Raw genomic sequence first — 18,335 nt, 5'->3', positions numbered from 1 at the left:
GAGAGAGAGAGAGAGAGAGAGAGAGAGAGAGAGAGAGAGAGAGAGAGAGAGAGAGAGAGAGAGAGAGAGCGCGTGCGCGCACTAACCCAGAAAGACCTGATTTCAAGTTTGATATCTCATACAAACTGGTTGTGTGATTCTGGGCAAGTCACTTAACTTCTCAATGCTCTAGGAAACTCTTAAGACTATAAGGTGCAGAGAAAATGCCAATTTGCTCAGGAAATAGGACTACCTAAGACTTCAAAGGCTTTTTACATTTCAGTAAAAATTTGCACTTGGTTTTGGAAGAAATGGATTACTTTCTCTAGTTTTTCTCTTCTGGAAAGTACATTAGTAAAATTACTGAAGAATTCGAGTTCGCAGTGATTTTACTTTCTTTGTGTTTGGAAGCAAATATGTCTACTATCATCAGGAAACAGATTGTGGGGCTGTAGTAGGTGACTTCACATATTCTTTCTGTAATACTCTTTTTTTTTAAACCCTTACCTTCAGTCTTAGAATCAGTACTATATATTGGTTGCAGGGCAGAAGAGTGGTAAGGGCTAGGCAATGGGGATTAAGTGACTTGCCCAGTCACAACTAGGAAGTGTCTGAGGCCAGATTTGAATCCAGGACCTCCTATCTCTAGGCCTGAATCTATTTTGAGACACCTAGCTGCCTCCCTATAATACTCCTTTATTTTCTCATAGAAGGGGTACAACTGCTGGATATGGAGGTACACACCTGTGTTCCCAGCTATCTGCCTGATAGCTGGGAAGTTCTGAGCTGCAGTGGTTGCTGACAGTCTCAGCACTTAAGTTCTATGCCATTATAATGAGCCCCTTAGAGAAAGGGAGCCACCTGAGCTGCTTAAGGAGGAACAAATCAGCTCAAGTCAGAAATGGAGCTGCTCAGAGCTCTCATGCTGATCAGAAAAATCATTGAGAATCTTCTAGTAGCTCAGGGTTACCTTTGTGGACAGGAATTACGGTCAGCATTATAGATGTTTGGAAGTAATGGTTTAGTAAGTCTTAGTTAATAAGGTCAAAGATTAGATTTTACTATATAATATTTTCTATGGTCATTTAAAAATGACTATTGTAGAGAAGAAAGAGAAGGAAGGAGAGGGAGCTGGTCATCAGGTTATCCCGGTTTCTATTTCTATGGCATTGGAAATCGTGTGCCTTAGTGCAGGCATTAGGAATGACAAAGGAGGATTTATTCAGAGAAATCCACTTTGTGGTTACCTTTGATACTTAATATAGATCATTAATGAGGGCCACTAGGTAGCACAGTGGATAGATCACTGGCCTCAGTTGCTTCCTAGCTGCTGTGACCCTGGAGATATCACTTAACCTTGATTTTCTAGCACTTGCTGGTCTTCTGTCTTAGAATTGACATTAAAGGGTGGAATAACAACAAGAGCGTGTGTGTGTGTGTGTGTGTGTGTAGAATAAGAACACACATATATAAGCACACATCATTCATATGTGTACAAATATTTGAACATCAGAGTTCCAGAGGCAATAATTTTTCTTTATCAGATCATATATTTAAAACTAAAAGAAGAGACGTAGAGGTCCTCTAGCTCAATTTTATACACATGGAATTTGAGTCTCAGAGAATTGAAGTAATTTGGCCTATGTCATGCAAATATTAAGTGACAAACCTAACATGTGCTAGAAAACATCTTCCTAGTGACCTCAAAACAATCAATCAAATGTATATTAAAGCTAGAACTTTTATTAAAGCTAGAACCGTATTAAAGCTATATTTCCTTTCAACATGGTAAAGGCCCTCCAACCCTCTGCGAGCCTTTCCCTTCTCTGTACTTTGGATGGGTCTCATTAAAGATTCTCATGCTGTGCTGGACATGAGCTACAGTAAGAACAGAGGACATATTATTTGTATTTTGAGCCATCCTGGAAGCCAGTTTGGATAGTGAAGTGTCAGATTAAAAAGAGCTAATAAGGAAAGCTGAGCTGCAAACTTCATGTCTTTCCCATCCACACTAATACCTCCCATAGGACAGGCATGGAACATGTGTTACTGGAGAATGGGTCAATGATGAGTTTCTTAGAATTTTCCATTTTGTTGGTATTTGATCATGGAGCAGTTCCAGTAACATTGTTTGGATTTGGCAGTCACTTCCAGCACCTTCTCTTTCCTTTTTCTAGTGTCAAGGGAGAAGCAAGATAAGTTTTACAGCTCTTGTTAAAAACTAAATAAGTATTTTTAAAAATATGTTTGTTTTGTCCCTATTTCCTCACATTCCAGATTAAGTAGATATTTTAGATGGACTGACTTGATTGTAATAGTTATAACAATCATTGCAGTGGTAGAGCAATTGTTGACCAAGAATTTGCCAGTAGTTACAGTTTTTCCATACTTGATGGAAATGAAACCAAAGATATTTGGTAAGATCGGGGGCCAAGATGGAAGCTAAGAAAAATTTACATGATATAAGAATTTGACTTCTTATACATATATCCAAAACTGATACATTTCTAATGAAACACCTTGAGATCAGGTAATGGAAAGTCTGTGTGGCATCTAATCTGTTGGGACTAGGCCATAGGTTACCTAGACTAGTGCAAAGTCTGGATTAGTTATCCTAGTCTAATGACTCTCAAAGAAACTAAATTGGTTTATCCATTTTATTTCCCAAAAGTTTTGTTCAGTGGTCTCTGGGTAGCCTAGACCTAACTAGATTCCTGGTTTCCCCTAAGGATGAAACAAATTCCCCAGGGACCCCCCCCCCAATAAACTTAGTCTCCTTGATCTGCTGAAGACCCAGTGTCCACAGACTTAGCCTGTAGAGATCTAGAACCAGATTAGGAGATGAACTCATGCTAACACTTTGGTGTGTCTGTCCAGTAAGGCCTGCCCTCAGTGTTAAAGGGCCTCACTCACCTGACTTGCTAATTTTGCAGGCAACCACTGAAGTGGAAATTAAGAAGAAAGGCCCCGGATCACTCTTAGTCTCTATGAATCAGCTGAATGCTTCATATGGAAGGAAGGACAGAGTCAACAGTCTCATGAGTGTTGTTACAAATACACTGGTAGAAGGTATGTATTCTGGGACTGAGAGCCTGCCAGTTTTGGCAGGCACATGTGGGAAGTGGATGTGTTGTAGAGCTTGAGCCAGGGGCATGTATTTGTGCAGACCAGCCCGAGCTCTGTCTCTGTGCTTCTGTGCACTGGATCCCCAGGGCCGCTGTCTTGCTCTGACAGGGGGGTGTTAAACAAGGACCTCCTGAGAATTCCCATTTATCTGGCACTTACTTCACAATGTCCTAGCTAATCTCACATTTATATTGTGCCTTATAGTTTCAAAAGTAATTTTCCCACCTCAATAGCTTAATAGGTATTATTGCCTATCTTACTGATACCTACCCATTATGCTACTGCTTGTTGGTCAGTGTCAGAGGCAGGCTTTGACTCCACTTCCTACACTAGGCCCAATTCTCTTTCTCCTTTGTGCCATCTTTCTTATGAGTAAATTAGAAGGGAGGGGCAGCTAGGTGGCACAGTAGATAGAGTACCAGGCCTGGACCTAGGTTCAAATGTGGCCTCAGACACTTCCTGGGCAAATCACTTAACTCCATTTGCCTAGCCCTTGCTGCTCTTCTATCTTAGAATTGGCACTAAGATAGAATGTAAAGGTTTAGAAAAACAAATAAATAAATTAGAATGGAGGACTGAGCATTTGGAAGAACAAAATGAGGCAGGACAAAGAGGCAATGAAAGATAGCATCTCTTCCTCAGATATCCTTCCCACACCCATTTCCTTCTGACTGCCTATAATCATTAGGATTTCCCCCTAAGAATGTACCTGTGCAATTTGATTGCATCTAAAATTGTCCCTCTTGGGGCAGCTGGGTAGCTCAGTGGATTGAGAGCCAGGCCTAGAGACAGGGAGGTCCTAGGTTCAAATCCGGCCTCAGACACTTCCCAGCTGTGTGACCCTGGGCAAGTCACTTGACCCCCATTGCCTACCCTTACCACTCTTCCACCTATAAGTCAATACACAGAAGTTAAGGGTTAAAAAAAAAAACAAAAAACAAAATAAAATTGTCCCTCTTGAACTGTCCCCCACCATACCCATAAATACATTTGTTTTGGGAACAGGGAAGGTGAAGCTAATAGCCTTCTCTCATTGCTAGACCTGCTAGACTGACAATTCTGTCAGTGCTTGGACACCATGTATTGGGGAGTTCTTATGTGTCATTACTTGGGGCACAGAGGGGTGCCTAGGGATTTACCCTTATGATGTAATGAGTCTTCCATTAGAAGCATCTTGTCAGTCATATCCTTCAAGGCTCCTTCCTCCCTTCCTTCTTCCCCCCCCTTCCTCCCTCCCATTTCCTCAGTGATTTGAATAAAGACATCCATATCTGAAGACATTCCAATTAGTTAGAATGGTGGACAAATGGTCTAATATGACAAAATTTAACAGAGAGCAATGTAAAGACCTGCACTGAGGTTCAAAAAGTGAACTAACTCGATGTAGAGACTCACTCCCATCTGCCAGAGATCCTGGGTCATTAAAAGATCTTGATTTCCAGGCCCTTCATGCTCAGGAACCCAGGGCTTGCTCCAAACTCTAATCTGTTCACAGGCATGAAGTCTATGACTCAGAGTTGCTGTCTGCTGAGGTGAAAATCATTTTCCAGCGACCGCCCCACTTCACTCTATGCCTCAGTCAGCCCTGCCCATGAGCTCTGCAATCTGCTGACAAGTGACTTCCTCTCAAGCCAAAATAATCTGTCTGCTGACTCTATTCTTTTGCACTGACTAGCCCCCATGCCTGTAATGCTCTTGGCCCCAAAATCCTACCTTCTATAAGAACACATGCTTTGTACTAATGTGCTCCCTCTGCTGAGCATCTCCAATTTATCCTGCTTATGTTTTGTTTGAAAGTAATTGTGTGTCATCTCCCCTACTGGGCTGTAAGTTCCTTGAAGTGGAGACTGTTTGTGTTCAGTAGAGTTCCTGGCACCTGGCAAATACTTGTTCACTGACTGCCTTTATACTATCCATCATCCTTTGTCTACTCATGTGGCCACATCCCTAATTCAGGCCTTCCATCATTTCTTGCTTGGAAGAAAAGTCTTCTGATTGGTGTCCCTGCTTTACTAACCTATCCCCTACACAAGCTGAATCATTTTTCTATGGAATAAGGCTGACCCTGTTACTCTCCTTTTCAAAAAACACTCTCCAGTAGTGCTTTACTAGCCTCAAGGTTAAAATGCAAAGTTGGCATTTAAATCCCTTCATAATCTGACTCCTGTCTGACTTTCTCCTTATATCTCATACTCTCTTTCTATAATCTACCTTCCAGCCAAACTGTAGTACTAGCTAGTCCCTAAACCTTGCATTCCATCTCCCACTTTTTTGTATTTACATTTACATGGAATACTCTCCCTCTCCATCTCTGCCTCTAAGAATCCTTACTTTCCTTCAAGGCTCAACTTGGGTAGCACTTCCACGAAGCCTTCTCTGACCTAACACCACTCCCTCTCTCTGTCTCTGTCTCTTTCTCTGTCTCTGTCTCTGTCTCTGTCTCTGTCTCTGTCTCTCTCTGCCTCTTTCTCTCTCTCTCTTTCATGATTGCTAATGCCCTCTCCCTCTTAAAACTGCTTGTTATTACCTACCTGTATACATATTATGTTTATCGAATGAAATGGAAGCATGTTGAATGCCAGGACAGTATAGGAGAAAGGAAAAAATTAGTGGTAAGAGGAGTAGGGAGTAGAAGGCAGAATTATTTCTTATTGTTGATCTTTTATTAGACCATCCAGAAGTATCCTGCCATAGCTACTGTTGGCATCATCTGTTTGACTAGGACCTTCAAAAGCCATGACCCTAAATGAATTGGGGGGCCATGACTATAGCTAAGGACATCCTTCCCAATAGGTCTAAAAGCTGCATCTGCCTCTGAAAATACCCAAGGCAAAGTGAGAGAATCACCCCCAACCTGTATGTGGAACATCTCACTTATACATCTGCTTGCCCATTCCTTCCAAGCCAAATTCTTAGCCATCCTAGGCATATGGGGGCGAGTGACTGTTTGCAAGGTTGTGAGTCATTTAATAAATCTCCCAATTCCTCTGGATTCTCTCCAAACTCACAACTCCAAATGCTCTTATTGTGACAAAAACAAGGGAAAATTAGCCTAGGCTGCAAAATCTCCATTCCCAATGAACATGGACAAAGAAGCTAAAGGATACCCTCTGGAATCCCCTTTACATTTCTTTAGGAAACAGGAACCTCCTACTCCCATCTCCAACCCAGTAAAGAGCCAGATTCAAACTTACCATGCACTGTTGCAACTCTGAAACGAGAAGTCACTACCTCATTCTCCAGCCTCCACATGCCAGCAAACAGCAGACTTTAGAGAATTAAAAAAAAAAAAAAAAAAAAGGGAATGGACCCAGAGTTCCAAATATGTACTATAAGAATTTATGGAAATGAGAACCTTTTTTCCCCTTCTTTTTTGGGAAAAAAACTATATTTACCTTGGGGGGGGGGGTGAGTACTAAGGAAAGGAAGCCAAAGCAAGGTTGTTTTTTTTTAAACAGACTTCCTTCCCCACGCAGACTCCCACATGGCACTCACTGTGGCCCTAAAATCTGTCGAACCAAGGCAACCATTTTCCTAGCAACTAGGCAGCCAATCAGAAATCCCAGTCAAAACTACTTCACCTAAAAGCTACTAACATGAGCACCTCATGGTCAGAATGAGGAAAGGTAGACTTGATTTGTTTTTGGTAAAATAGCAGAGAATCTTTTTTCCAAATATCAAATTTCTCTCATTTGCACTGGGAATAAAAAAGCCTATAAATTCATTCCTATAGAAATAATATCTTGTTCCAAAGACAATCCAGCTTTCAAAATTGAACCTCCTGGAGAATACCATCTAGTGGTTAGATCTTGTATTCTTTGGCTAACTCAGTCTGTAGGCTGAGGCCTAAGAAGACAGAGGAAGAATTGTCAGCAGCCTGACTGGCTTAGCATCCAATTCTCTGTCTCTGTCTCTCTCTGTCTCTGTCTCTGTCTGTCTGTCTCTCTTTCTATTTCTATCTATCTATCCCTAACACAGAGTTATCCAGCCTCTCTCTGCCTGTACCATTCCGTTCACAGGAAGCTTGCTGTTCTTCAAAGCAGCTTGTGTGATCATTGGATAATTCTGGTAAAATGTTCTTCCTTATATGGAGGTAAAATTTGCATCATAGTAACTCCTCCATGTAAAGCTAGTTCTTCCCACAGAAGTCACATGAAACATCTGTTTTCTTTATATGTGACAGTTCTCCAGTGATTTTAAGACAGCCATCATGTCCTTCTCCTGCCCACACCTTTCCTTCTCCAGACTAAATACCCCCAACTCCTTCTGCTATGTCTTATATGACGTGGCCTCCAGATTTAGGAGTATTGGATTGAGAACTGGAAGGAAACTTAGAGATCACCAAGTCCAAGCCCTTCACCACCAAGGAGACTCATCGATGAGTCCAAAGAGAGAGTTGGTCAAGGTCACAAGAAATAAATAGCTTTTAATAACTAGTGTTTACATAATGTTTTAAGGTGTGCAAAATGCTTTGCATATATTATCTCACTTGATGCTCACTGCAACCCTGTGAAGTAGATGCTTTTATTATTATCCCCATTTTTATAGATGAAGAAACTGAAACTGAGGGAGGCTTAGTGATTTGCCCAGGGTTATCTAGCTATTAAGTATCTGAAATAGGATTTGAACTCAGGTCTCCTTGACTCCAAGACCAGCACCCTGCATAGCTCTTCTGCTACAACTGTATTGCCTTCCTGGTCACCCTCCTTTGGACATGTTATAATTTGTCCCTGCCCCTCTTAACCTGTGATTCCAGAACCAGGTATAATTCTAATACAATTAAGCCTCTGTATCCATGGGGAACATGTTTCAGGCCCTATTTTGGGTTGCTAAAATTGCAGATATATGCAAATACCTGTTCACCCCATATATAATATTATTTTTTAGTACTTATATTTTCTTAATAAACTTTAATTGATAAAATAAACACACAGTTAGACATCACCAACATCAAATACAGTAACAAAAAAGTACATTATGCATTATTATGCAATATGGTATAGTATTACCCCATTATCTGTGAGGAATACATTCCAAGACCCACCCACCCCTCCCCAGGGGATGCCTGAAACTGGATAGTACGCAGCCCTATACAGGGTTTATATATATATCCCTTGCTTTAACTTTTAACATATATGTGTGATAGTTAAAATTAAATTATGAGGCCACTAGTAGTTTTAGTAACTTTATTACATCAAAGTAGTGATAGTAAAGAAAGGAAAATGTAGGAAAGAGGTAAAGAGTTGCTTAGCTTAATACTCTATCTGCTGTTCTGATGGATTGAAGTTCACTACCAACAGGGGTTCCTTTAGGTTCCAACCTCCAGCCAAAAAAGCACAAGAGCGAGTGTTGGTCTCATCTATAAGCAGTTTTCTCCACCCACTAGCTCTCCCTTGTCACATCTCAGGAACCAATCATAGTTCCTTAATTTCCCCCCTGGGCAGTGCCTGTAAGATCAGTTTCCAACCTTGTTGGTTTCAACTTCCTTTCTCTGAGGGCTTTGTCTGTACCTGCACATCTCAATGATAAATGACTTCCAGGTTGCTGAGTGTGACATAAAACAAAAGGAGGGGAATTCCCTTCCCACATATGTTAAATCTCCATTCTCCTGGCCTTCAGCTCTGTGGCCTGCTACAACCCCCCCCCCCAAAAACAACAACAACAACAACAACAACAACAACAACAACAACCCTCCAAATGAAGCACAACTGACCTAATGAGAGAGGAGCCCTGTGTCTCACTCTCCCCAGCAGACTTTGGATAACTGAAACACGGAAAAGGGGAGATAACTATATAGCAAAGATCACAAAATTTGGGAACATCATTCTTTCAAAATGAATTACAATTGCTTTGAGGTGGTTGGTTGCTTTTTTCTTACTTTTTAGCAATCTGAGCCTGTGACCAACTAAAATTTCCAGGTCTTTTTCATCTAAACTGTAGTCAATTTCATCTCTATCCCATATTCTCTACTTACATAATAATTTTTTAGCCTAATACATTTATCTCTGTTAAACTTCTTCTTCCTTAGTATGAGCTCATTGTCCTACCACAATGATATATTTTGGAATCTGAGTCTGTCACTTGGTTAATTAATTGGACAAATTACATAACCTTTTGGGGCCTCAGTTTCATCATCTGTACATTAGGGTCTCTAAGGACCCTTTCCACCATAAATTTGTGGTCATATGAATTAAACCTTCTCAGTTTTGTGTTATCCACAAATTTGACAAACATTCTTGCCTTATTTTCATCCAAACTGTTTGTAAAATGCCTTTTAGGATAGGACCCTGTGATCCCTAATTAGAAACTTATCTTCAAGTTCACATCAATCCATTAATGTTTTGGGTTTTTTGTTTGATTTTTAATATTTATTTTATTTAGCCAAGATATTCTCACCCTTCTACCCGATTTTGACCCCTTCTCCTTTTGAGAATACATGAAAAACAAAACCCACTAGAAACATGCATTGTCAATGAAAAAAATTTACAAATGGCCATATCCAAAAAATATTTCTCATTCTACATTCTGAGTTCTTTTCATCATTCATTCAGAGGCCTATTTCATCCTTAATCTTCTGGAATCCTAGCTGATCATTATGCTGATAATGGTCTAAGACAGTGGTTCCCAAACTTTTTTGGCCTACCGCCCCCTTTCCAGAAAAAATATTACTTAGTGCCCCCTGTCACATACTATCACCGCCCCCTTACATTTATTCACCACCCCCAAATGCACCTATGGCCATCACCGCCCTCCCTGGATCACTGCAGCACCCACCAGGGGGTGGTGGCGCCCACTTTGGGAATCTCTGGTCTAGGATGATAGTTATTCCCTAATATTTATATTCTATCATTTGTTCATCCATTCCTTAGTTTACAGGTACCCCCTCAGATCACTCTTCTTTGTCACCTCCAAAAGAGATATAAGTATTTTTGTGTATTTTTTTCCTTAGAACCTATCCCTCCTTTAATGTAGCTTCTTTCTTATTTCCCTGCCTCACTCTTCTCCTTTCTGTCCTATTTTTCTTTTGAGTGAAATGTATTATGTGCTCACCTATGTGTATCTTCTTTCTTTTTTTAACTAGTTCAGATGACTGTGATTTCTGGATATCAGCCATTCCCCCACTTCCTCCTCCTTGTTTGTATAGAGGTCTACTTGTCATACTCCTTCCTTTCCCTTCCTCCATCCCCCAGTGTATTCTTCTTCTCCTCTCTTTCCATTCTTAAGATTATCAAGACATAACAGAACCACTCATGGGCCTTATCTAACTATAATATAAATAATTCATCCTTGTTTAGCTCTTTATCATGGTTCATTCATATTTGTCTTGTTGTGTTTCTCTTTATTCCTGTGTTTAAACTTCAGACTTCTCCAGAGCTCTGGTCTTTTTTTTATCCAGAATGCTTGGAAGGCTTCTCTTTCATTAAGGGTCTATTTTTTCCCCTGTAGCATTATACTCAGTTTTGCTGGATAAATTATTTTTGGCGGTAAGCTCATATTCTTCACCTTGTGTTGTATTCCAAGTTCTCTGTTTCTTTATAATGGTGGCTGCTATATCATGTGTAATCCTGACTGATTGCTCAGTGCTTTCTTTCTGGCTGCTTAAACTATTTTTTTTACCTGGGATCTCTGGATTTTGGCTATGATGTTCCCAGGAATTTTCATTTTGACATTTCTCCTAGGAGGTAACCAGTGGGTTCCTTCACTTTCTCCTTTGTCCTCTGGTTCTAGAAATCTGGGCAATTTCTTTTGATATTTCTTATAATATGATCTCTGGTCTCTCCCTTTTTCCTTTTATACATTTATACATTTACACATTATTTTATAATATTCAGATAGTCCAATGATTCTTAATTTTCTTTCTCCTTGATTTGTTTTTCATGTCAATTGTTTTTTATATGAGATACCTTATATTTTCTTTTATTTTTTCAGCCTTTTGACTTAAAAAATATTTCTTGTTGCCTCATGGAGTTATATGTTTCTTTTTGGTTCATTTTCATCTCCAGGGAGTTTCTTGCTTGGTCAAGATTTTATACATCTTGTGTCAAGCTGTTAATTCCTTTTACAATTCTTTCTTCCATAGCACTCATTTCTTTTCTCATTTTTTCCTCAATTTCATTTCATTTATAAAAACATCTTAAATTCTTTTAAAAACTCTTGCTTCATATTTTCCAGGAATTCTAGTTAAACTTTGGTCCAGGCTATGTTTTGCTCTGAGATATTGCTTATAGATGTTTTGGAAAAATTCTTTTCTTCTACTGCAGTTTGCTGCATCCCTAGTTTGAGTTCTGCAACTTCCTGATCTGGTTTTGGATCCATGTAAAAGTAAACTACTTCTGGACTTAGTCCCTATCATCTTCTTGGAAAGTTCTTTTGGTTCTGGGCAGCAGAATTGTAGACTTCTCTTTTGTCTTGGTTTCCTGCCTTAGTTATTCCTCTGCAAGCTGGATTAGATGATAAAAATGGAACCCTGCTCTGTGCCTGAGGTTTAAGCTATACCACTGCTGTCGCTGGCTTTTGAAGTTCCTCCTTTCCCTGTATACAGCTCAAGGCCTCCCTACCCAGGAATGCCTTTCCCTTGCACAGGTTACTTTCTCATTCCATCCAGGATCTATGACCTGGAAATTGGTAGTGGGCTACCAGACTGCCAGTTGGCACCTATCTCTGTTGCAGTGACACCAGTATGGGTCTGGTGGTACCCTTCCTCAGTCTGGGACCTCCTTTTACCTTGGTGTGTAGCCTCTCCCTTGACTTTGAAATGCTCTGTAAAATATGGTGTGCCTCTGGCTAGACTAGCTCATCCCCAGTGTACATAGACCTCCCTTCTGTCTCTTTATGCCACACTGTACTGGACAAATGACTCTCTGTGACTTTCTGAATTTTGCTTAGCAGGATTTGATCTGGTGTATTTTCTAGATCTGTTTCAAGAAGTTTGTGGAGGGAAGCTTACTTGCTTCTTTCTACTCCACCATCTTGTCTCTACCTCCCATAAATTCTCTTTTGATATAGTTATTTAACCAGCTACAAATCTACCTAGGTGTACCAACCCACATATCTCCATTTTATACATAATATGTGGGAGATGTAGTTAAATACCTAACTAAAATCAAGATTCATTGTTTTTACTGCTCTGTCAGCATGGTAACCCTTTCAAAAAAGGAAATGAAGTTAGCTTAAATCCTTTTCTTGCTCATAAACCATCTATTTGATAAACCATTCAAGAGTTTTGCTGACTCTGAATTTACCATTCTGTTATTTCCATGAGCCAACTTTTCATCTTTTCTACAAATCAGAATATTTGTTCATATCTATCTTGTCTATATCTTGTTTGTACATAGTTGTATGCATGTTGTCTCCCTCATTCAACTGTGAGATGCTTGAGAGCAGTGACTATCTTTTGCCATTTTTGTATCCTGAGCACTTAGCATAGGGCCTGACACACACACTAGTTAGTTAATAAGTGCTTTTCAATCAATTGATAATCTATAATCTTCTAGCTCCTCTCCCATTTTCCACAATTACTTTTTTCCCTGAAATACCTCATGAACAGGCCTGCTGTATTAATGTTAATACACCATTAAAAAAAAAGACACCATTTTGATTTACCATTTTCTTCTCAGATATTTTAAGTGATTCCCTGATACAAGATAAATTCCCAACTCTGTAGTTGTCTTTCAGTTTCTCTTGAAATCTAATCCCAATCTATATAATGCTGTACCCCAGCACATACTTTTAGCCAAACTGAAAAACTTCCTGTTTTTCCCAAACTATATCAGGCTTTCATTTCTGTGTTTTTATTCACTCTACTTGGAATTCCTTTCCTATATGTTCAGTTGTACCAGCATAATAAATATAAAAATGCTACTTAAATTAATTTATAGATTCAGTGTTATATCAATTAAACTGCTAGACTTTATGTTAAAGATACAAAGAAAAAGCTAAAACATATTACTTGCTTCAAAGAACTTATATTAGAGAGGATTATGTGAACATTCAGAGTAAATGGAAGGTATCTTTCAAGAAAAGGCACTAATAGCTGGGAGTGGGGAGAATGGATAGGAAAGGCCCATAGTAGAAGATGGCTTTTGAGCAAAGTTTTGAAGGAAACATAGAATTCCATGGGTTGTTTTTTCTTTTTTAAATGTTATCTTCTGTCTTAGAATTGACACTGAGTATTGGTTCCAAGACAGCAGAGCAGTAAGGGCTATGCAGTTGAGGGTAAGTGACTTGCCCAAGATCACACAGCCAGAAAGTGTCAAATTTGAACCGAGGAACTCCCATCCCTAGGTCTGTCTCTCTACCTACTGAGCCACCTAGCAGCCACAGAAGCCAGAAATTCTGAGAGATAGAGGTGAGAGTGGAAAAATTCCAAACACTACTAAGGCATGGAGACAGATGAAGAATCTCTATGTCACTAATATTTTTTGTTTATTATTTTTTAAATTTTTGTTATTTTATTCCAGTAACAAATCTACACATGTTTCCCAAGGTTACATGATTCATGTTGTCTCCTTTCCCTCTTCCTCCCCTTTCCTGTAGTTATATATATCACTAATATTAAGAGAAATGCAAATCAAAATAGCTTTGAGGTTTTATCTCATGCCCAGCAAATTGTAAAAGGTAACAAAAAGAGGAGAATAGTCAATGTTGGAGGAATATGTAGAAAATATAACATACTAATACCCTGCTGGTAGAGCTATTTTCATCCAACCAGTCTGGAAAACAATTTGAAGTTATTCTAAGAAATGATTAAATGGCCAGATCCTTTGACATCAAGATCCCTTTGCCAGGCACACACTCCAAGGTCAGGGATAAAATGTCTCATGTATAGCAGAATACTTAAGAAGGTTATTTTTTTTCTTAGAATCTTTTTTTTTATTTAAACATTTATTAATATTCGTTTTTAACATGGTTACATGATTCATGCTCCTACTTTCCCCTTCACCCCCCGCAAACTCCCCACCACCACCAATGGCCGATGCACATTTCCACTGGTTTTGTCATGTGTCATTGATCAAGACCTATTTCTGAATTGTTGTTAGTTGCATTGGTGTGGTAGTTTCGAGTCTACATCCCCAATCATGTCCACCCCAACCTATAAGAAGGTTATTTTTTTAAGAAGTTACTTTTTCCAGTAGCAAAGAACTGGAAACAATATAGATGACCATTGATTGAGGAATGACTAAATAAATTGTCTTCCATGAACATAATGGAAACATAAGAAACATCAAATATGAAGAAGCTTAGGAAGATGTAAACATATACAAAGTGAAATAAGGTGAACCAATACAATAGCATTCATAGTCATTATAATGAATAGGGAAAATGTCAAAAAATCTAAATGGAATGCTGTGTAATTATGACTCCAAAGAAGTAATGAGACTTTAACTCCTTATCTTCTTTATAGAGGTGGAAGACTTACAATTGTGGGACATTACATATACAGTTGAACTTGGTTGGTGCTGGTTTCTTTTGCTAAAAAAATTTCTCCTCATTCATTTTTGTATAATGAATGTCTATGCAAGAGAAAGAGTAAAGAGAGCTTGAGAAGCATGGATGATGTAAAAACAAGTCAATGACCTTTTTTTTTTAATCCTTCCCCAAAAACTTATATAGGTCTGGAATCAATTCTCAATTTTCAACTTTTTCCCTAGCACCTAACACTGTGTCTTCATGTATTTGGCATTCATTAAATATTTTTTTTCATTTGATTGTCTTTCTCTTTTGCTTAACATGGCACTGGGCAGCTCGGTGATGCAGTGGATAGAATACCAGATCAGGAGTCAGGAAGACCCATCTTCCTGAGTTCAAATCTGGCCTTAGGCACTTACTAGCTGTGTCACCTTTTTGCCTCAGTTTCTCCATCTATAAAATGAGCTAAAGAAGGAAACAGAAAACCACTCTGGTATCTTTGCCAAGAAATCCCCATATGGGGTCCTGAAGAGTATGATATGACTGAAAATGACTGAATAGCAAATTATATTAGTGGTGTGTGTTTATATGTAATCTTGTGCTGATCATTCTGATTCTTTCCATTCAGTGAAACAAAGTATGTTGAGGAGAGAGTTTGCTCCCATGAAAATCATTTGGGGTCTTAAGGTGTGATAGTTTCTCTTCCTAGAAGATCAGGGAAGCTCATGCATTATCAATTCAGTGTTATAATTTATTATCACCAGTAGTGGCTTTCTTTTTTTTCTCTGCCTTATTGAGAGGTGTTCCCTCTGTTCTTAACCTGCTATAGAGTTAGAAGAGTCTCAAAGAAAGTGTCCTCCATGCTGGTACAAATTCGCCAACACTTTCCTCATCTGGGAATGCCACCCCTACTGGATCAAACTAAAGGAGATCGTGAACATGATTGTTATGGACCCTTTTGTGGACTTGGCCATTACCATCTGCATTGTCCTGAACACCCTGTTTATGGCCATGGAGCATCATCCCATGACACCACACTTTGAACACGTCTTGGCTGTAGGAAATCTGGTAAGGTAGAGCCCTGTCTCCTGATCAGTTGTTTAAACATGGTTTATCTTTATCCTATAGAGGATATCCTTTCTTGGTGTCTACTGGTCACTATGCTTGGCTGAGGGACTAGGATTGGTAGAAAAGAAAATAATAATTAATTGGAAGGCTGGTGTAGTCACGGCCATTCTAGGAGACTTGGTGATCCTTTGACTCCTTCCTCTCTTTGAAGCATTTTAGAGATGTTTCATAAAGCTGCTTTGGTGGTAGAGTGGAAGGCATGAGGTTTGGTTTCAGGAACCAGAGAACCAAGGGTTCTCGTCCTCTCTGTCTCTTCTAAATGTATCCCAGCCCACAAAAACAATTTTTCTTCTAAATTTTAGTAGCAAATGCCACAGACCAGGGTGCTTCTGTGCATCAAATGGTACTATGGCTTGCTTTTTTCCCAGTCAACTCTTGACTACCCATAAAGGGATTACCTAGGGCAAATAATTAACCCAGAGTGGTTTTATTTTGCCTTCTAGCTTATGAGCCACCAGAATCTCATCCATACCAAATTCATTGTAATGTTAGCCTGAGCCTGAGATGTAATTAGGAAGATAAATATGCTGAGGGAGAAAAAATTATATGATGTATTCTGAAGTCAAATAGAAGTGGTTTGGATTATCTATACTCTGTTTGTCTCCATTATTGAACAAATTAAGTTGGCACTACTCCAATTAATTGTAAAACTTTTTTGACCAAAGGAGATAGATCATCTGATTTCAGTCATTCCTAAGGAGTGGCATCAGAAAAATCTTAAAATAAGATAGAATCCTCTGATAATGCAGCTTATTGCATAAATTTGGTTATACTTCAAATTGGGTAATGTTCCCTAAAATATCACATACAATTGAGATTTAATTTAGTTTTTTGGGCATAGAAAGGGGATGTTAGTTCTGTCCCCAAAAACTAGCATTATAAAAGGGTACTGCTGTTCTAAATTAGTGTTTCTCAAACTAATTTGGCCATAGAAGATTGTCTAAATTTGAAATGTATGAAATTAATCCATTTATGTTTCTTTGAGGATGTCTGGTAGCATAGAATACCCTCAGAAACAAAGGGAAGTTAAGGAATTTTGGAGTTCAGGCCTGTTTTTGGATTGGGAAAAATGTTGCATTGTATAAAAAATTTTATATAAAATTCTGCATTTAATATTCTATAAGGAAAATGTCATTAGTATTCTAATATTCTCCCAGAGCCTCGCTTGTCATCAGGTATGATATTCAGAAGAGTTTGGGAATGGCTGTTTGTGACTAATTGACCCAAAAGCCTGCCACCTGGAGCTGCCTCAGTGGCTTCCCCAGCCTGTAACCTGAGAGCATAATAAAGCTAATTTAGAGGTCTCCTAACTATGGTGAAGATTTGTTGTTTTGACAGCCCATGTGAATTCTTATTATTCAGGATTGAACTCTTAATGTGCCAGATGAAAACGAATCAGCCTGTAAGTTGGAGACTACAGGCTCTGTTTAACCAGTTCTACATATTACTTATTAAATAAATACTCCATAAATTTTACTTAACTATAGTACCTTTATGATATAGAATGTCACAAAAAATTATAAAAAGCCCATGTTTCTGTTAGAGATGAAATAACAGAGAGTTTCTGCCTTTCTAACCTTTGTTTTTGCATCTTCCCACCCCCATCCATGCCTTTATTTTTCTCTATTTTAAAGAGGTCCATAGGATCTCAGTTCTCCAAGGAATTTTTAAAGAAGTTTTATTGTTATCTTTTGTTTTCACATCACAATCATTTCTGGAAATATAGCCAGCCTCACCATAGAAATCTTCTTTGTAACAAAGAAGTAGAGAAAAATAAAAGAATATAGCAAAAACGTCTGATGGTATTTGCAATATCATGTAGCCACAGAACTCCCTACTTTTCTCCAGAGAGAAAGGAAATATGTTTCATCCATTTTCAAAGACCTTTATTGTCATTGTGTTTAATATGGGTTTAGCTACATTTGAATCTTGTTTTCTTTTACATTATTGTAGTCTTTGCAATGAAGTACTAATAATAATAACTGAAGAACAATTTGGTTATAAGTGATTTTTGACTAGGGAGTTAAGAAGGCAACACAGGACAGCTAGGTAGCACAGGGGCTAGAGCACCAAGACTGGAATTGGGAGGACCTGGGTTCAAATGTGACTTTAGACATTGCTTAGCTGTGTGATCCTGGACAAGTTACTTAACCCAAATTATCTAGCCTTTACCACTCTTCTGTTTTGGAATTGATACTTTGTACAAATTCCAAGATAGCAAAGAAGAGTTTTAAAAAAAGAAAAGCAACAGAACTCTCCCAAATCAAAAAGGGGGAAATTATGAGAAAATTGGAGGAATTGAGAGGATTAGGACAGTATAAGTGGTTAATTGTGGGAACTGAATGAACCACGCTGGCTCTGTCTTATGACTTAATTCTGGAGCTAGTTTAATTCCCTTTCTATTCAATTATGGGCCTATTTCAATTTGTTTTATGAAAAAAAAATTTATTCGACTATGAAAATTGAGAGAAAACCTAATTGTATTGTTTCAACCTAACCCTGTGTGGCTGGAAAACTTGTGCCTGCTGTTTAGACCCTTAACTGAGGAGTAAAGTTACGTTGATCAGAAATTAAATCAGATCCTAAGATTCATGAGAGGAATTTTCTCATAGTTGTACTTCTCAAGCAACCCATATGTCTTATCTGATAACTGACCCCACACTGATCAAACAGTTACTGTTTCTATGTCCTTT

General features: G+C 38.7%; 1 protein-coding gene across 9 annotated transcripts in view; it reads left to right on the top strand.

The window, feature by feature from the left end:
• SCN8A (sodium voltage-gated channel alpha subunit 8) overlaps positions 1–18,335 on the top strand; it is a 133,702-nt gene that overhangs the window by 66,121 nt on the left and 49,246 nt on the right. For all 9 annotated transcript variants that reach the window (XM_044678706.1, XM_044678704.1, XM_044678700.1 and 6 more), the window contains 2 exons: positions 2,913–3,048; positions 15,344–15,582. In XM_044678706.1, coding sequence (XP_044534641.1) covers positions 2,913–3,048; positions 15,344–15,582 — 375 coding nt within the window. The remainder of the gene's footprint in view (positions 1–2,912; positions 3,049–15,343; positions 15,583–18,335) is intronic.

The sequence above is a fragment of the Gracilinanus agilis genome, chromosome 5 (assembly GCF_016433145.1).
Source record: "Gracilinanus agilis isolate LMUSP501 chromosome 5, AgileGrace, whole genome shotgun sequence".
NCBI lineage: Eukaryota > Metazoa > Chordata > Mammalia > Didelphimorphia > Didelphidae > Gracilinanus > Gracilinanus agilis.
The sequence above is the reverse complement of the archived record's forward strand: the minus strand, read 5'-3'. Positions and strand labels throughout refer to the sequence as shown.